This window comes from Zingiber officinale, chromosome 4A (assembly GCF_018446385.1).
Source record: "Zingiber officinale cultivar Zhangliang chromosome 4A, Zo_v1.1, whole genome shotgun sequence".
In the NCBI taxonomy this organism is placed as follows: domain Eukaryota; kingdom Viridiplantae; phylum Streptophyta; class Magnoliopsida; order Zingiberales; family Zingiberaceae; genus Zingiber; species Zingiber officinale.
The window spans coordinates 123,110,560-123,132,105 of NC_055992.1; the positions used below are offsets into that span (position 1 = coordinate 123,110,560).

General features: G+C 34.2%; 1 protein-coding gene across 1 annotated transcript; it reads left to right on the plus strand.

Moving 5' to 3' along the window:
• Positions 1–1,785: 1,785 nt before the first annotated feature.
• Positions 1,786–3,210, plus strand: LOC121970893 (FCS-Like Zinc finger 13-like). The gene is made up of 2 exons (XM_042521892.1): positions 1,786–2,569; positions 2,920–3,210. Exons 1-2 carry the CDS (start codon positions 2,085–2,087, stop codon positions 3,074–3,076), a joined length of 642 nt encoding a protein of 213 aa, XP_042377826.1. The 5' UTR covers positions 1,786–2,084; the 3' UTR covers positions 3,077–3,210.
• Positions 3,211–21,546: the final 18,336 nt, after the last annotated feature.

The window sequence follows — 21,546 nt, forward strand, 5'->3', positions numbered from 1 at the left end:
GTACCTTCTGGAAACTGACCCCTGCTAGAGGGTGTCGGGTGTCAGGATTTGTCGGGTGGTGGAGAACACGTGACCTTCTCCTATAGACTGGTGGAAGATTCTATTTACAGATGACCCTAACTGTTGGAATATTCCCTGACATGTAGTAGTTATTTTCTGACAAGTGGTTACGATTCCCTGACCCGTTGTCGCGTAGCGCCTTCTATCCCGCCTGTGTGTGATCGAGGTAGTTCGAGTCGGTCTGCTAAGTGCTGAAGTGTTGATGAACAGACTGGATGGACAGAAAGGTGCGACCAGAGTCCTTTTCTTCCTGCTAGCATGATTCAGACCCGACTGAGAATGATAAGTCTGTTTATGCAAGCTAGCTTGAGGAAAACCCGACCGGTGAAGCCAGGTCAGACTTTGCCCTGATCATGCGTCTTGCCGTAGACCTGGTTTCCTGACCGTAGACCCCGCCCTGGCTTTACACGCCGGATGACCCCGGGTGGTCCTACTTTGTATATTGACTGTCACGTCCACTTGACTTCTAACTGTCACGCCCCCTTGACTTATGACTGTCACATCCCCTTGACCTTTGACTACCACATCTCTTTATCTTCTTATTGTCACGTCCTTTTGACTTTAGTGATCTGATCATATCATTATGCACCATATATATATATATATAATACTCAATTGAACCAGTACATTCAAACTATTGTAGCTAACTATTTCGTTGACTTAGTTTTATTAGGATTGATTTGATTTGTCTCGGTAATTATCTCATCTAATAAGCTTGCACAAGGCAGTGCGCAGTTTGATTTGACTCGTTTTACCTTTTTGTTACATAATTTAGAGAACTATGCACATGCATATACGTATTAGATGGTGCATGAAATGGCTCTTCCTTAATTATTAATTCTCAACTTAATCCAACAATCTTGCCTTTGGTTGCATCAAATATGTAGTAGATGAGTCATTGCCTTGATCAACTCTACAATTAATCTTGGCTTTGAAAGTGATAAAAGTAAGTGTAAAGCATAATCCAAACCTTCTTGTACTCCTTTGGAATCATAAAACCCCTTCATTATTTATTTTCTGATATCACTAGGATCTCAAAATTATTAGTGCATGAAAGAGACGCGTTAGTCATTAAGAGACCTTAATATTGTTTAGAGGATTATATTAGAATTTCAAGATTAGTGAACTTAATGATCGATGGAGCGGTTCAAAGGCTTGTCTTCTCCCAATGCCTTTTGTAAAAGCCTCACGAGAGTTGTGTGAAGGAGACATATTCAACTTTTTTTTTTGTCACATCAAATGTGAAAATTAAATAGGAGACATAAGGTTTTAATTACAAATTATTATTTTTTGTGGTTGAAAATTTGAAGACAAGTCCACTCAGAGATTTATTTATTTTTATAAAAAAAGGTATAAAGTAAATGAAGAAATTGCTCATCTCGACATAATCATAAACTAAATGAATGCTAAAATGATCATTAAAAAGGGGGAAAAAGAAATGTAAATTTAGTGTAAACATGGCCATTAGCCAAATGCACGCAAGAACCCATGCATGGCACATGCACACTCCAAAAGAAGGGAATTGCTTGGGTGCATAAATCCAAGCATCTATGTAAGATCCCTATAAAATAAAAATCCACAAAATATTTAGAATCCCATCAATTAGATTTAGATCACGAAGAATAATAGTTCAAATGTCTCCAATTTAAAAAATTAACTAAATAATTAATTATTATTTTTTATTTTTCATGATATGCCTTTATATTATCTTCAGTATCTTGCCCTCCATTTGATAGAGAGAGAAAGAGAGGGGGAACAAAGCAGTGTACTGAACAGTCCACCCAAAGCACACCAGAGAGAGTGAGCGGGGGAAGAGAGAGAGAGAGAGGAGCTGGAAAAGGTGGCTCTTTTTTCCTCTCTTCCTCCCCCCTCGCCGTCCGCTTCCCCTCTTCCTTCTCTCCGATCGCTTCCTTCTCCGGGGAGGAACCGGAAATCTTCCCATATATATATGCCCTCGCTGGCCGAGGCCTAAAAATCGCTCCTTTGTTTCGTTTCCTTGAGAAAATTAGGGTTAAGAGGCAGCCATGGCGGACTCCAGCGAACAGAAGTGGCAGTCCATTCTAAAGATTGCTCTTTTTATGGGCTCCGATGCCTTCGGCGAGCGTCGGTCGAAGTCCCGCTCCGCCCGCAGCTTCGCCGCCGGCGATGGCGCTGTCGGGCTGGCAATCGTCGCCGCCTTGGGCGAAGAGGCGCCCGCCTACCGGTCGGCGCCGATCCGGATCCGCGCCGTGGCGGCGAAGCCCGCCATGAGGGCCGCCGCCGCCACCTCGAAGAAGGACGAGAGCGCGGAGCTCTCGGAGAGCTATACTTGCGTGATTTCGCACCTGGGAGCGAACAGGGTGAAGAAAAGGGTGTATTTTGGTGACGGCGACGGTATCCTTTTCGTAGAATCTCCGTGGCCGCCGCCGCCTGCAAGTACAGAGGATCCGCCCTTTGTGGTGGCCGAGTTCCTGAGGTGCTGCTTCCTGTGCAAGCAGCAGCTCGGCGGAACGGACGTTTACATGTACAGGTACCCGTCGACTTCTTCAATTTCTTCTTCGATTTGTTCAAGTTCTCAAATTTAGAGATCGTTCAATCTTCTCAGATACAAAAGTTTGCATTTTTTTAAAAATCCAAGGCATAAAAATCATTTATTTCTCAATGTTCTGGTGAGTACATCAAAGCTTTTGAAATTCTAGTCTTAGAACATATCAACATGTTCTTCAAGCTGTGTTATTTTTTTTTTCTTTCTCTCATCAGAATCAAATCATTTGAATTACTGAAACTTAACTCTAATCCATTTCTATGACCCACAAATTCTGTGAAAGTTAATTACTGAAACTTCTACTTTTGCTGAACTGTTTTCTCTTGGTTTTGCAGAGGGAAGGCCTTCTGCAGTGAAGAATGCAGATACCAGCAGATGTTGGCGGAGGAATTAGGCGAGAAGCTCACTGCCAAAGCAGCGAAGAACTACGACCACTCTTCTTCTCCTTGCTCTGCTTCATTGCTCATCCGGGCAGGTGTCGCAGCTGCTTAAGTGTACTGAATACTAAAGTAAAAACTCTGGAGGAGGAACAAAAGGAAGTGAGTGAATAAAGTGAAGTGTAAGGGTTCAATAAGGGATGTTTCCGGCATAAGTAGACCTTGATTTGTATGAAGAGAGGGTATACAGGAAGAAGATTGGAATTTGCAAGATCAAATATATATTATTATATAAAGAAAAATATTTGAGATGCAAGATTTATTCTCATACATTTAATGTTTTTGTTATTTCGTAAATCGTTTTTCTAAAATTGTGAAAAAAATAATGACTGCTATTTTGTTTACAGTGGTGTCCATATAATATTGGGTAATTTACTAAACCTACTTTTATTATGTCCTATGATTCTGGGGTAATTAGAAAGCTCCGTGTGGATAAGAAAAATTGGTGATCCCGTTGAGATGATGATTCAGGTAAAGGAAAAATCAAGTCGGCTTCGTCTTTCTGAAAAGCTTGGGAATTCCTTAACAGTTCAAGCTAAGGAAAAATACCCTGTCTTCTTGGCAATTTTGATTTTTTGGCACCCCCAATTTCATAGCGTTCCTGTCTCCGTGACATCTCATCTCTTTAGCCACTCATCTTCTTGATATCTCGATGTAGAATCACATATTATTTCAGGAAAAGAATAACAATCGAATAGATCTCAGATTATTTCAAGTAAAGCATAACAATCATACAAATCTCAAATTATTTCAGGAAAAAGATAATAGCATGAATCTCGAGACACGGAAAAATTTCAACCATCGTCCTATAAAATGATTCGCCTCTACAAGCACAGGTACGCACACATATAAAAAACTCTAAAACTATTCTTCTCCGTTTATGCTTCTTCCACCACCGTCGACAGATAACTAGAACGTCAGAGTGGTTGTGTCGGAACCCCTTGACCATTATTCTAACTCTCTCTTTTTGATCTTCTTCTATCTCAGACTCTAGCAGATCTCCATCAATCCTTGTTGTCGCTAGGTGATTTATGATCAAGTTGTCATTCAAGCCAACTCACCGATGGCTCGTTCATCAGCGTTCTCAGGCAAGATCATGATAGTATAATGAACTCATGACAAAAAAATTTAAGGTTGTGTCAATTTTAAAAACTCACAATTCCCTATTTAGGTTGTGAAGCATAATTACACTCAGAAGGATATAAAAGAGTACAATGAAAAAGTATTTCTAAGGTGTCTAGGGTCATTAACGAGTTTGGCTAAAACTCATTGATAACCTTTTAAAACTCAAAATCTCTTTAAACCAGAATCATTACACTTTTGTGAACCTCCTGAGTGTAACAATGCCTTCAAATCTAAATTCCACAGTCTAGATGGATGACCTTAGAAAACTCAGAATCACTTCAAATTAGAACTATTATACTCCCAGAAACCTCATGTGTGTAACAGTGCCCTTAAATTGGATTGCACATTCTACATTGAGAAATATGAATTTTTAAAATCTTCACAACTTTGAAACAATTTAGCACAAGCTTATTAAAGGACTAAGCTTGTCATTCTTACTCACCGACACGAAGGGGCATAGTCATCTATGGGTTAGGATGGACTCCAACCCCACCTATTTTTTGAAATACTATAAAATAATGAATAATTTTTTTAATTTCCTGGGATGACATTTAAATTCAAATGAATTTATCCGATTATTAGCATAAAGTAAGGGTGGTAATCAATGTGGCAAAAGGTGATTCGCTCGCCCCAGCGCCTTTGCTAACTCGTCCCTAGGTCAACACAGAGGAGGTAAATCATGGATGACTACTAGTCATTAGTGCAGTGGTCAAAATATGGGGAAGGCATGCTCGAATGCGCAGAGTTAAGTAAAGTTAAATAAATTGGAGCCAATGATAGGTAGAATAAAACTAGCATGGGGCTTGAGTGTTGGAAACGAAGTGCAATGGAATACATATATTAAAATCAGATTTGTCCCTTAAATCATAGATCTCTTCATGGTACATACAATTTTAAATAAAATAACATAAAACATACCTCAAGTCCTCGATAGACATGAATGAGATCACAAACAAATAAGAGTCTCATGTGTGACTCCTCTAGCGATATCCACACACACTAGATCACGAACTTGATATAATCCGTTAGGTGCTAGCCTCTTGAATTAATAAAAACTTTTGAAAGCACTCGAGATTGTAGGACCGTTAGATTCGATAGAGGGGGGGGGGGGGGGGGGAATATCGATTAGAAATTTTAGAGTATAAACACAGCGGAAAAGTAAAATAGACACAAATGTTTTTTACTTCGTTCGGAGCCTGTGACGACTCCTACTCGAAGGCCCGTGGTCCTTGACCACTTTCGTTGGGCAATCACTAACAAGTCGAAATATGATTACAGAATGAATACAGGAAATGCTAGTGAAAATAAAGCAATATCGACAAGGAAATTAAATAAAAACCGAAGGAGCACTTTGTCGGAGCGTTGTTGGCGTCGCACTGAACGTCGAGCAGCAAGACCAGCAGTAGAAGAGTTCTCAGATTAATTATTGATTCTGAAGCTCCTACCTGGGGCTTCTTTTATATGCTGCTCCGGGCGCCTGGATTCCTTCCGGGCGCCTGGAATGTGACGTAGCTGCTCAAACCGAGATGCTCCACGTGGCGACGACTTGGCTGGATAGAATTTGCCTTCCGGGCGCCCGGACCACCTTGTTCCAGAAATCTCCTTTTTTCTGTAAAACAAAGTTAGTCCGAGGCAATATATATCCTGCAAAACAGATTGTTAGCACATTTTATCATAGTAGGAATTAGCACAAGTAGTATGACTTAGATTCCGTCTTTCCGAGACCGGAATCTAGTCACGATCTCGACTTAGACATCCGAAATGGTTCTAAGCCGGATCGACGCCTAATGTTCCCTTCCCGGGAACACGTCCTCGTAGTCACTCCCCTCCAGTGACTTACCTCACTTACCTGCCAGACGTCCGGTCAGCCCTTCGACCTGTCTGGACTTCTTGCCAGCTATCCGGTCAGCCCGTCGACCTAGCTGGACTTCTTGCCAGACATCCGGTCAGCCCGTCAACCTGTCTGGACTTATCCTGCACACTCGATCAGAGTGTTAGATAATGACGAACCTAACTTAACCTGATTTGTCATTCATCAAAACCTGAGTTAGATCGTTAGTGCTAACCGCACCAACAATCTCCCCCTTTTTGATGGAATGACAACCTGGTTAAGTTAGTGATAAATATATGCAAAAATCAAGCATGATTTTCGAGGTTTTTAAGTTAGTTTTTCAAGTTTGCATTTAGTTGCTCTAACTTAACCACCTAACCCTCCCCCTTTGGCATTCATAAAAAAAAAACAAGAGTAAACATAGTGTAGAGTTACTGTAAAACAGTTGATCTTGAAAAATATCTGAGTTTGGTTAAAAAATTCAAGAAAAAATCCAAGTAAAAAAAATCAAGTTGTCTTGGGGGAGACAAGTTGAATTTTGAAAAGTATAAAGTTAATCAAGTTTTAACCTTTCCGGCGTGTAAAAATTTTTAAATCAGGTTTTTCAACTTTTCAAAAAATTTTCGGTTTTAAGTAACATTCAAAAGGTAAATTTTCAACTTCATTTTTTCAAAACAAAGCAAAAATTAAGTGAGATTAAATTTTTAAGGCTAATTTGATAAAAGCTAAATTTGTAAAGTTTAATAGTCAACTTTTTAAATCAGGTTTGAAAATTAGGTGGAATTAACCTTCCAAGTTTTTCAAACACTTAGTTAAGTTTAACTTTTTGTAAACTAATGTTCAAACATAAATTAGTTTTAAAAATATTTTTCAAACACACAAAATTTTAGTTAATTTCTCCCCTTGAACTTGATACTTAAATTTAACCAGCTGTCTAACCAATTAGGTACTAACTGACTATCAGAAGATAGTAGCTTTCACTTGGTTAGTCAGATTAAGTTGACTTGACTGATCAACTTAATCTGATTAATATATGAGTTGTATTTAACGTCCAGACTTATGCTGATGCACTGAAATAAGCATCTTAAGTCCAGACAATTGGCCTATGCATCTCACCCTTTTCTATGTTTGTCAAACACAAGCAAGGTAAACCTAAGGTGTTAGTGAGATGCTCAAAAACTAGACCTATGGGTATAATCGTCTATAATTACTAAAAAATATAAGTTTCCATTTATAGATTTGACTCCATGGGAGTCAAAAAGGTCTAAATGTAGAAGTTCTAATATTGAGTTAGTTTGTGGTTGATTTGTTTGTTTGTGGGTTGATTTAGTTTGTTTGCCTTGTTGACAAGCATTACATATGGTTGAATCTAAGTTAGGTAATTTTGGTAAGCCTTTTACAAGTCCATTTAGTTTACTTATATTTCTAAAGTTGGTGTGAGACATCCTCCTATGCCATAACCAAGTTTCTTCTTTTTGTGTTAAATAACACTTAATGGAAGAAATGGTTAAGTTGATGGCATAGATGTTGTCTTTTCTAAAACCTTTTAGGCTTATGGTAGGATTATCTAGATGTTGGATTAAACACTCTGTGGATAGAAATTTAACTTTATACCTAGTATCACACAATTGACTTATACTTAGAAGATTGTATTTAAAATTTTCAACAAGTAAAACATTTGTAATTATAAAGTCTAATTTTAATTCAATATTACCTATACCAATTACCTTGAGTTTGCCGTTGTTTCCAAAGGCAACTGTTCCTAAGCTTTTGTAAGTGAGTTGAGTAAACTTGGTGTGATCTCCAGTCATATGTTTGAAGCAACCACTGTCCAAAATCCACTTGGTTTTCTACAGTAGGATTTAAAGTTAGTCTTTTTGAGCAGACATTATTGTAGTTAAGTTTTAAGGATTTGAAATTAATTTTTAAGTTTAAAATTAAAATTTTAAGATTAATTAATAAGTTTAAAATTAAAATTTTGAAATTAATTTTTTAAGTTTAAAATTAAAATTTTGAAATTAATTTTTTAAGTTTAAAATTGAAATTAATTTTTAAGTTTATAATTAAAATTTTGAAATTAATTTTTTAAGTTTAAAATTGAAATTAATTTTTAAGTTTAAAATTTTGAAATTAATTTTTTAAGTTTAAGATTAAAATTTTGAAATTAATTTTTTAAGTTTAAGATTAAATTTTTGAAATTAATTTTTTAAGTTTAAAATTGAAATTTTGAAATTAATTTTTAAGTTTAAAATTAAAATTTTGAAATTAATTTTTAAGCTTAAAATTAAAATTTTGAAATTAATTTTTAAGTTTAAAATTAAAATTTTGAAATTAATTTTTTAAGTTTAAAATTAAAATTTTGAAATTAATTTTTAAGTTTAAAATTAAAATTTTGAAATTAATTTTTAAGTTTAAAATTAAATTTTTGAAATTAATTTTTTAAGTTTAAAATTGAAAATTTGAAATTAATTTTTAAGTTTAAAATTAAAATTTTGAAATTAATTTTTAAGTTTAAAATTAAAATTTTGGAATTAATTTTTTAAGTTTAAAATTAAAATTTTGAAATTAATTTTTTAAGTTTAAAATTGAAATTAATTTTTAAGTTTATAATTAAAATTTTGAAATTAATTTTTTAAGTTTAAAATTGAAATTAATTTTTAAGTTTATAATTAAAATTTTGAAATTAATTTTTTAAGTTTAAAATTGAAATTAATTTTTAAGTTTAAAATTAAAATTTTGAAATTAATTTTTTAAGTTTAAAATTGAAATTTTGAAACTAATTTTTAAGTTTAAAATTAAAATTTTGAAATTAATTTTTAAGCTTAAAATTAAAATTTTGAAATTAATTTTTTAAGTTTAAAATTGAAATTAATTTTTAAGTTTAAGATTAAAATTTTGAAATTAATTTTTAAGTTTAAAATTAAAATTTTGAAATTAATTTTTTAAGTTTAAAATTAAAATTTTGAAATTAATTTTTTAAGTTTAAAATTAAAATTTTGAAATTAATTTTTAAGTTTAAAATTAAAAATTTGAAATTAATTTTTAAGTTTAAAATTAAAATTTTGAAATTAATTTTTTAAGATTAAAATTAAAATTAATTTTTAAGTTTATAATTAAAATTTTGAACCTTATTCATCTCACCCGATCTATATTATCAATCAGGGAATCCTATGATTTTGTGAGATGAAATTAGATTTTTTTTTTTACTTATGGAGTTTTGGTTTAACTTGTGTTAGATTCAGATTTAGCTTTGGTCTCCACAAATAGGCATTCTTCGGATAAATTTCTAAGCTTGGTGAGTCACATGGACGTCATTAGAAGTAACCAACCTTTCGAGATTTTCCGAATAGTCCTATCCACGGAGCTTAGTACTAAATCTTGGTCTAACTAATTAGGATCCATTTAAGGGTAGCTTCGGTCAGTTCCACTTGGCCAAATGCACCAGATCGAAGCCATATCTTTCTAGACATGCGATGCCCAAGCTTCCCTAACGTACTATCATCCAAAAATTTCACCAGTACCATGATTCAAGTTAAACTTGGTCTCTAATTCTAATTACCCTGTCGAGTTAGTTTGTTTTGGGTTACCCTGTCGGATAAGTTAGTTTTGGAGGTGCCAGCTATTCTGGAGCCTCCCCCTGAATTATTGGCCATTATTTTAAATTTTGATTTTTGGTTTGTGTCGATTCTTTTTATAGTTATGGTTAACTTGATGATAATTTTGTTGATTTTTAAAGTGTTTAGATTTTGAATTTGATTTGGGTTTGTATTTTGAATTTTGGTTTGGTTTATTTGATTTTATATAATGTATTTTTTCTTTAGGTATATAATATTGATTGAGTCCTACTTGCGTGGTTAAGCACGCTTTCGGAACCCAAGCTTGATTAGTTGATTTGTATTGAGTTATTAATGACTTAAAAGTTTTATTTGAGTTTGACTTGTATCCGAGTCCGGTTTTATTATAACATGCTTTTTGATTGTTCAGGATTAAGTCAAGATTTTTTGATCTTGTTGTGAATTTTTCTAACATTCCTTTTAAACTGTTGATCTCATTTTTTAGTGATAAATTCTCCTCCTCAAGTGTTAGATCTTGAGTTGGATTTGAATTTTTTATTTGTTCCTTGAGGTTTTGATTTTCCTCAAGAAGTGATTTGTTTTCATTTTCTATTTTGGTTAATTTACTATTTAAACAAGAAATAATTCTAAAAATTTTTTTGTTTAAATTAAAATATACCTCATTCGGGCCTTCGGAAACGAGTACGGACTCGTGGCTTGTTTCGGGTTCAGACCCGTCTTCATCTTCCGACTCGTCTTCTGTTTCGTCTTCGCGGGCCATCAGTGCGAGGTGGCTCTGATGTTTCTGCTCTTCTTCCTCTGATTCGTCCGAGGAGTCGTCCCACGTTGCTCTGAGTGCCTTCTTTCTGGTTGGCTTTGGTTTGTCGAACTTCAGTTTTGGGCATTCGTTCTTGTAGTGTCCCTTTTTATTGCAGTCGTAGCAAGTCACGTTCTTTTGTTCTGAGGGAGAACTGATCTTTTGAAGATCCTTTTTGCTGAAGCTCCTCTTTCTCCTGGTGAACATTTTTCTTACCAAGTTCACCAGGTGTTCTTCGTCTTCGGAGTCTTGGTCGGAGTCTTCTTCAAATTCAGGCTTGCTTTTCTTTTCTTTGGAGGAACCTGCAAATAAAGCTACACCTTTCTCGGCTCCCGCATTAGTTTGTTCGTGTAATTCTAATTCACAGAAAAGCTCATCTAATTTTAATTTAGAAAGATTCTTAGAAATTTTGTAGGCATCCACTATTGATGCCCACAAACTATTATGTGGAAAGGCGTTTAATGCGTACCTTATTAAGTCTCTATTATCCATCTGGTGGCCTATCGCATGAAGCCCGTTGAGGATATCCTTGATCCTCGCGTGGAGCTGATTCGCCGTTTCACCTTCCTGCATTTTTATATTAAAAATTTTATTCAAGAGCAAGTCTCGTTTGGTTACCTTGGCGTCGCTCGTTCCCTCGTGCAGCTCGATCAATTTGTCCCACAGTTCTTTAGCGTTTTTGTGTGGACCGACTCTGTTTAGTTCTTCTCTTGTTAATCCGCATTGTAGAGTGTTGATTGCTTTATTTTCTGTTGATGCTTTCTTCTTCAAATCAGTTGTCCAGTCTTCAGGATCCAGTATATTCCCGGAAGTGTCTGCTGGAATTTTGTAGGGCCTCGTAACGCTCATCCACTGGTCGAAGTCTGTTTTGAGGTAGACCTCCATGCGCTTCTTCCAGTACGAAAAATCGTCCCCGTTGAAAAGTGGAGGTCGTACTGTGCTGAAGCCTTCTTGTTGGGACATCCTGTACACAGATAAATAACCAAAAAAAATCCCAAGACTTGGTCTTGGATTAGTAGTGCGGGAAGAGAGAATAAAAAAAATCTAGATTGGTGTTGCACTAATTTAGTTTTAATTGCAACAAAAAAAATATTAAAAAAAATGATAAACCAGTTTTGAGTTTAAGTGTAAAACTGAAGACCGAGAGAAAAAAGGAAACAAAAAATTTCACCCCCAGTCTGATTGGTGGTTGCACCAAATCAGAGCGGTACCTGCTCTGATACCACTTGTAGGACCGTTAGATTCGATAGAGGGGGGGGGGGTGAATATCGATTAGACATTTTAGAGTATAAACGCAGCGGAAAAGTAAAATAGACACAAATGTTTTTTACTTCGTTCGGAGCCTGTGACGACTCCTACTCGAAGGCCCGTGGTCCTTGACCACTTTCGTTGGACAATCACTAACAAGTCGAAATATGATTACAGAATGAATACAGGAAATGCTAGTGAAAATAAAGCAATACCGATAAGGAAATTAAATAAAAACCGAAGGAGCACTTTGTCGGAGCGTTGTTGGCGTCGCACTGAACGTCGAGTAGCAAGACCAGCAGTAGAAGAGTTCTCAGATTAATTATTGATTCTGAAGCTCCTGCCTGGGGCTTCTTTTCCGGGCGCCTGGAATGTGACGTAGCTGCTCAAACCGAGATGCTCCACGTGGCGACGACTTGGCTGGATAGAATTTGCCTTCCGGGCGCCCGGACCACCTTGTTCCAGAAATCTCCTTTTTCCTGCAAAACAAAGTTAGTCCGAGGTAATATATATCCTGCAAAACAGATTGTTAGCACATTTTATCATAGTAGGAATTAGCACAAGTAGTATGACTTAGATTCCGTCTTTCCGAGACCGGAATCTAGTCACGATCTCGACTTAGACATCCGAAATGGTTCTAAGCCGGATCGACGCCTAATGTTCCCTTCCCGGGAACGCGTCCTCGTAGTCACTCCCCTCCAGTGACTTACCTCACTTACCTGCCAGACGTCCGGTCAGCCCTTCGACCCGTCTGGACTTCTTGCCAGCTATCCGGTCAGCCCGTCGACCTAGCTGGACTTCTTGCCAGACATCCGGTCAGCCCGTCGAACTGTCTGGACTTATCCTGCACACTCGATCAGAGTGTTAGATAACGACGAACCTAACTTAACCTGATTTGTCATTTATCAAAACCTGAGTTAGACCGTTAGTGCTAACCGCACCAACAGAGATCTCTTCCAATGGAAAAAGGAGAGAAGTCCTTAAGGAATGGAGATAGATTTTTGTTAAAGAATCTTTCCAAGGATGACTACTTATAGCCTCCAAGGAATATGAATAGGCATAACTCTTCATATTTTTCATTAATCATTATTATGATGACTTTTCAAATTCTACATTAATCATCATTATGATGACTCTTCAAATTCTCCATTAATCATCATGATTATGACTATTCGAATTCTCTCTTCTTTGGATCAAATAAATTCATATTTGATCTTAATCTCGACTAGCTTCTAATATTTTAGAATTAATTAATAATCAAATTAATTCTAATTCAGAAATAGTAAAATTGATTAATTTTAATATCCACTAAAATAATCAATTGTCTACATGCTATGCGTGCGACCCTCTAGGTTTTATACACGGAGGCAATGTAAATCCATACACAGACTAAGATAATCGTCTGCAACAATTTTTAGTCATCCAACATGATAAAATTAATATTAGTCATAAACTGCTATGAACTGATTACTATGTAATTCCATCTCTTCATCTAAGCCTACATCCCAATTAATTCGGTACATTATGTATCATTACCAAATTAATTATTTTACTTGATTTCCAAGATATAATAGACTCCTCTTGAATGATAAATCATTTCTCTCATGGTCATGGATTTCAAATCACTAATATTTCTATCAAGCAGTCAAGATGTTAACTCCTAATCCAAGAGAGCGATGAATCCTCTATTGACTCAACACTATTTTCTCGACACTTTGTTATATACCAAACTACCATATTAATCATAATTCTATTAAAGACTGTTTTTAACGGCGTCAAAGTACATAACTCCACATAAAGAATAATTGAAGGTCTCAAGTCAAAAGATCAGTTACACTCGTTCATAAGAGGAAAGACCAATGATACTTAATATGTTGTCTCCTCTTAAGCAGGTTGTGCCTAGTGTACCTTTAAGCTCAAGGCACCCCAAGTACAACCTGGATATCCATCTCTCGGTCTATCTCGACCTAGTCATACTCAACGTTGATCTAGATATCCATGTCCCCTCTATATATCTATCCAATCAAGGACTATTTTTAGATTAATATACCCATCAATCTGTCAGACTTTATTATTAATCATATATATAGAAAAATAAATAATTAACGATAAATACTTACATTTATGAAATAATTATCCATAAAATACATAAGGAGTGTTTTTGCATATAAGTATACACATTAACCTTGAGACCATTAATTTTATAGAATTATTGGATAATTTTTGGATCAAGAGGTGTAACCCGTTAAATAATAAGTAACCAATTTTTTTTTCTTTTGATAATAGATAGACGATTTTTTTTCTTAGTTCATAAATATAGAATAGCTTATACACAAAACTCTCTTATCTTTGATCCCTCTACTTGACTCCTATTGCTGCAATGCCATATTGGCAACCTGACACTAAAATTGAGCCAACTCTTATATAAGGCTAGCTTGCCATGACTTTTTTTTGGGGGGAATATGGAAATATCTTGTTAATCAAAACGATAAAATTAGATGAGCTTATATTACGATGAAGTTATATCAACCTATTAAAAATGAGTATCTACTAACCAAAATCGAAAATCAAAATCGACGATTTCAAAGTCATTGGTTTAAGAAATTTACTTGGTTAAAGTACTATCCCCGAAAGATGCTTCCATGTCTCTTGGAATGGATTACAAGCTTTGTTCTTGAAAGATTATTTATGTGCATATTATGTACATTGTTTCACTCATTAATTTCAACTGGTATTAACTGCAGTTGTTGAAAAAGAGGTATCCATTTTGTTATTCTTTTCAAAATTAAATTTCATTTGTAATCTCATTAACCCATCTCCTAAACATCATGTTGAGTTACATTCTTCTCAAAGAATTAAAGTTGCACATATGGTAGCTACTGGTGAACGTGATACTAGTAGAGGATGTAATCAAATTGAAAATTTACTATGGTCAGGAAAGACTTATTGGAGTTCTAATTTTGACTCAATTTGTAACATGATTGATATGTATATCTCTTTCATTATGGTGTTAGAAAACATGGTGGATAATGAGTTTTCTAACTCCATCCATGGTGAAGCTAGTAATTTGTTAATTACGATGAAGTCTTTTGATTTCATATTTATATTACACTTGGTGCAAAAGATAATAGGGATAACAAATGTGCTTTGTCGAACATTATAAGAGAAATCTCTAAATATTTTAATGCAATGAACTATGTTTCAACTACTAAAACTTTGCTTAATACTTTGATTTATTTATTGTTGTTAATAGATTGTCAAATTGAGTAACTAAATAATAGATTCAAGGATGAGGCAGTCAAACTTCTTAAGCTTAGATGTACTTTGGAACATAAAAAAACTTTAAGTTTTTTAATGTTGATCACGTTTATTGACTTGCTGAGAAATTTATCCTTTTGATTTCGATGCATAAGATTTGCACCACTTGAGAATGCAATTAGATCATTGTAAGTTTGATGTTGTTAGTCATAAAATATTTTATAATTTATCAACTATTTCTAAATTATATCAAATATTAGTTGAACAAATAAGGCAGGAATCTACAATTTGATTAATAGATATTTTTTTCTCATTTGTTATAGTTTATACATTATAACTATATTGTTTACTTATATATTGAATCAAATATATTTATTTAATTGATAGGTTGATTTATTTTTTTAAATTCTTTCCGTTTCTATATCAATCAAGCATTTCTAGTTATGAAATTTATTAAAACAACTCTTCATAATAAGATGGAAGAAAAGTTTTAGTAAATTCTATGGTCATCCACATTAAATAAGAGTTAGTTGAAAAATTGATAATGATATAATAGTTAATGAGTTTGTTTCAAAGGAAAATTGAAAAGCACAACTTTAATAGTATTTTTGCTCATAATTGAATATTAAATATTTTTGTTTTATATTTTTAGAAAATTAAAATTCACATACTTTTTTATTTTGTTTATATTTTTAAATTAATTGATTTATTATATTAATTATACGGTCAGTCACAGATAATTTTGAATTTTGGCTACGCTCCTACCAACACCAACAAAGGATTCCTAAGACTCCTCTAGTTCAGACCATGTTAATATTTTAAAAGTTTGGATACTATAGGCTTATAAACGAATTTTAGTCAAAACTCGTTGATGACTTTAAGAATTACAAATCACTTGAAACCAAGATAATTACACTCCTATGAGTTTCCTAAATTTAACCACACCCTCATATATGAATTTCACAACTTAGATTGAGAGATGTAGTTTTTAAAATCTTTTCAATTTTGAGACAATTTGACACAAGTTCAAAGACCTAGGTTTATTATACTTACTCACCAATACCATCAAAGAAATTCTAGTACTCTCCTAATTCAGACTGTATCAATATTTTGAAATTCTGGGCATGGTAGATTCATGAACAAGTTTTGGTCAAAACTTATTCATAATTTCAAAAATCTTGGAATCACTTCAAACCAAGACAATTACACTCTTGTGAGCCTCCTGAGTTTAACCATGTCTTCATATTTGGATTTTACAATTTAGATTGAGATATATATATGAGTTTTAAAAATCTTTGCAACCTTAAGATAATTTAACTCAAACTCATTAAAGGGTATAAGCCTATGATACTTACTCAACAACACTATTAAAGGGTTCCTAGAACTTCCTTGGTTTAGACCATATCAAAATTTTAAAAATTTAGACACGATAGGGTCATGAGTGAGTTTTAACCAAAACTTATTGATGAACTTAGAAACTTTAGAATTACTTCAAACTAGAATAATTACACTCATGAGAACCTCTTGAATGTAACCATGCATGCCCTCAAACCTGGATTCCATCGTTAACTGAGAGTTATGAATTTTTAAAATTTTCATAAGTTCATTAAATGACCTAGACTTGTCATATTTACTTACTAACACCATCAAAAGGTTCCTAAGATTCCTTTAGCTCAAACCTAGGGATGATAATGGGACGAGTTCAAACCCAACCCCGTAATAAATCCACCCCGGCGTGGCAGGTTTAGACTCACCTAAATGGGTCTAAGGCGAGTCCTGGGTTTAACCAGACCCACCCTGGACCCATATATATATATATATATATATATATATACTAGTGTGATCGTGCACACGCGTTGCGTGTGTAATATAATAATATATAAATTATTTGAGTATTTGAAAATCCAAATTGTTTGGATTTTTTAGTGTCACCCTTATAAACCAAGAATTAATTATTTGGGTAAGATTCGTCAGACCCATGCAATAGTGACGCTAGAGAATCCCAGCAACAAACTACTATAAAAAATTATTTTAATTTAATATTATAATTATCTTAGTAAAAATACTAAGAAAAGTATATTTTTTAACATTGTCGGCCTAAAATATTTATAGAAGCTTCTTTGATCAGTGTTGTCAATTCTAAGATATGGGACTAAAGCGAACTATATTTTTTTTATATAAAACAACCAGATAAAATTAATAATGAGAAAAATTCATAATAATACACTGTAGCTGAGTCTCGAACTCTAGAGCACTGATTGTTTCGCTTGTGGAATTACTAATAAACCTTGGAATTGTTTTTAGTGTAAATAGAAAAAAGGACATTAACGTAAATACATTTTAGGCTTCACCAAAGTTAGTTAGTAAAGGGGGAGATTTTTAATAAAATAGTAAGATATATATATATATATATATAGTTTATTAATATAATTATAATTTTTCTTATATTTAATCATTAATATTTAAATTAAAATTTTATTTTATAATATTTTAATATTGAAATAAATATATTTTAAATATAATGGGTCTAACCCGAACCTGCCCCGCCGGGTTCACGGGGTGGGGCGGGACGGGTTCCGGGTTTAGCCAAACCCGTCCCAACCCAGACCCGTTGTCATCCCTATTCAAACCATATTAATATTTTGAAATTTTAGACATTGTAGAACCATCAACGAGTTTTAACTAAAATTAGTTGATGACTTATGCAGTTATGCACCTCAGAAACACTTCCAAAAAAAAAGTTCATAATCATCACTCTGACATAGATTTTACGGACTAGATAAAGAGATATGAATTTTTAACATTGACACAATCTTAAATTATTTTATCATTATCTCATTAGACTGCCACGTAATGGAAGTATAGAAAAATTTACGACGATCAACTATCCACAATAGTCAATTATTAACAAGGAGGGTGCAATGGAAAATTGATATGTATTTTAGTAAATATGAAATTGATACACATTTTGGTATTATGAAAAGTTAAGTATTTGTTCCCGAGGTAATGGTATAGTGGTTAGGTCCTTCAAATGGTTAATCAAGCATCTAAAGGTCGAATTTTAGCTGAGGCATATTGTAAGAATTTTCTTCTAGTGGTACAACAATTCTAAAAACGCTAGCCACTTAGATGAGCCTCTGCGAATGCTTTCTGATTTACTCTGGTGGTCGGTGGAAAACTTTTATACGGTCACTTTCAAGATTAATCAGTTTGTATGAGCAACACCAAATCCCTCTAAAGCTCAAACTTCCATTTCTCCTACTCGTTATCCCCCTCGTTTTGCCCTTCCTTTAAGGAGTTGTTGTGTAACAAGTGCGTAATGTCCACCAGAACGTCCATGGATTTTATCATCAACTTGATGAATTAATTTTAAAATATAGGACTTTCTTATTAAGACAAGTTGTTCGAAAGGCTCTTCTTCCATCAAATATTCTACTTTTTCCCAGATATTTCGATGCAAATACCCATGATTTTTTTATTTGCTTACTGGCTTCATATAATTCAGAAAATATTAGTTTTCTCATAGCCTCTTGCTCATATCTCTCATCAAAAGATGCTATTCTATAATGTCTTTTTAACGGATCTCTCGCTAACCCGAGTGAACATTCAAATATCTATCCCACATTCATTTGTGATTGTATTCCTAATGGGTTGAAGACCATATCAACAAGAGTTCCATCTTGTAAATAAGACATATCCTGTCTAAGCAAAATTTTGGAAATGATACCTTTATTCCCATGTTTTGTAGCTACTTTATCATCTACTTTGATTTCACATTTCTATGAAATATATATACGAATCATTTCTAAATTATAACTGGAATCCCTCATTTTTCCTGACCCATCTTACGTCAATAACACACCCTCTTATGCCTATAGATAGTTTTAGAAAAGTTTCTTTTATAGTGGATACTTGAATTCCAAGAATGACTCCTAGCAATCTATCCTCTGGAGTATACGAGGGTTCATTTGTCGTTTGAGGTCTTAATTTTCCTACTAAAATATCACATGTTTCTATCCAAGATCTTGGCATCGTAACTCCGTTTCTATTTAAATTGCTGGATAAAAAAAAGTTTAAGTAATCGGTTCAGTGAATTCGAATGTTGAGTGTAACAAAAAAAAAACAGAGAACGGTCCCATTGCCACCACCATACCCACCCACGTGCACCCATACCTCCTCCTTTTTCTCCCTCTTTTCTTCTCTTTCCCACCGAAGCGTGCAACCCCCTTCTCTTCTTCTTCTTTTCTCTTCTCCAATAGCAACAAGCTTCCCCTTCCTTGTTGTCCTGCTTCTCAGCAGCACCATCGGAGCATGTTTGAGTTTGTCGGAGCTTGTCGAACCACCAGCTAAGAAGGGAAAGCAAAGCCCTAGTTGTTGCCATGTTTTCTAACCAAGCACAGTATCCATCAAAGCTAGCTGTGGTCATCATCGGAGCTCGCCGAGACAACCGATGAAAAGGAAAAAAGGTTTCCTTTCCCCTTTACTATTCCAGCAGTCATCCTTTCTGTTTTCAGCCTTCACCAACTAACATGGTTGCCTTTCTTCTCCTCCAACAGGCAAGAGTAGCAACCCTAGTTGCTCTCTCCTTTTTTTCCCCACCAACAGCAACATCTTGCTACCTTTTATTTTTTCCAACAGCAGCCCTAGCTACTATCCTCTTCTTGGCAGCATAGCAGATTTCACCGGAGCTCGCCGAAGCTAACTGAGACGCCCAGCGATGAAGGGAAAACAACCTTAGTTGCTACCCTTTTTTCTAGCAACCATAGTAATCCGTAGAAGGTATATTTTATGCTTTGTGTTAATCGATATATAGTTAGGAGGGTTATCTAGATTAGAACAAAGGTTTTATTTAGGAATGAAAAGTGGTACAAGCTGTAAAAAAGGATAGTCCGGTGCACGAAGCTCCCACCATGCGGGGCCCTGGGAAAGGATCCATTGTACGCAGCCTTATCTTGCTTTTTACAAGAAGTTGTTTCCTGGATTTAAACCCATGACCTTTTGGTCATAAAGTAACAACTTTACCGTTGCGCCAAGGCTCTCCTTGAAAGTGGTACAAGCTAGCGAGATCAAAATAATTCACCTATTTTGAATCATAGATAATATTTAGATTTTAGTTTATTATTCTTATTAGATAGTATTTTGATTATTTGAGTTATATTTGGTATTATGTTTGTAGACCCGAGCTCGAGTGGAGCGACCTGTCAACATTAGAAGATTTTACTGTATATAAAGTGGGTACATCTCTCTTGACTCATATATTTATCCTTGTGCATGAATAAAGAAATAATGAAATTATATATATTTATATAATTATTTTTAAAAGGGAATTAAAATGATATTACAAGAAGCGAAATGGGTTAAAATAATAAAATCATGGAGGATAAATAATTAATATTATTTCTTGTTCACATGTGAGTTCATACTGGGATTAATATATAAAGAGTTGTTTTAAAAAATAAATAAATATTTTAAATTATTCTTCTATTGATACCTGTCTTTTGACTTGTTTGACCTTCCATACTCCATGCTTTTTGATATTCTACTGTTAACACTTGTAGCTTTTTATCTATGAACCTTAGAATGATAAATTAACAGACTTGATATAAAAATGTTAACTTGATTGACCATTTGATATGAAAAAAGTATAATTATGATAAATGGATAAAATAGATCCTTAAAGTGAAATAATAAAGATGGTAAATCAAGGATATTAAAAACTGAATACTATGAGCATATCTTTATACCAGAGCTTTATATTAGAATACTACTGGATCACACACATGTTATTATGGTAGGGCGGCGGCCGCAGTCTAGAATACCTGATCGTACACCCGAGGTGTGGTGGTGTGATGTAGCCCTCGGCCAGTGTTCATTATATCTTCCACCGGTTATGACGGATAGCCTGTATGTCAGATGACGTATGCGACGGTATTATACTCTGAGGAGGCTTTTAGCCTATATATATGACATTACACTCCGATGATATTAGCTCAAGTGATTCACTTTTTAGTTGATCTATCATATTTAGACCATTGATATACATATTGATATTACCATAGATGACTTGTATACCGGTTAATTAAATAATCAGACTGGAGAATTGATTTTAATTGATAATAACAAATGATGATAAAGTGAAGATTCTATATTCTAATATAAAAATATTACATGATTATAGATGATGATAATTGAAGATGAGTATATATAAATATTCATGTATAAATGAAGAATTTTAAGAATAATAATAAAAGATTATGATTTACTCTACTTCTTTGACTTATTGAATAAGATTAAATTCATGCACATCTTTCTTGATTATCCATTTAACCATTTGACTAATTTTCTACATTCTTTGGCTTCCAGTTTTACAGGCACAAGGATCTTTTTGATATTATAGTTGGTCCCAGCTTTACATAGGGTTGCTCAGAGATCTCGACGTGTTAATTTCTGGTTTATTTTAAATTTCGTTTCGTTGTTTTTATGTTTTGTTTCATGTATCGTCTTACTTGTACAATTTTGTTGTTTACGAAAAAGGTGATATGTATATAAAATTTGATAAATTTTCTGATTATTTTGTTAGATAGTTCTTAGGGCTTCTTATATTAGATCGTCATCATCGAGCGAGGTACCGGGAACTATACCCTGGGGCGTGATACTGAAAGTTATTTAAAACTTTCTTAATAATCAAGAGT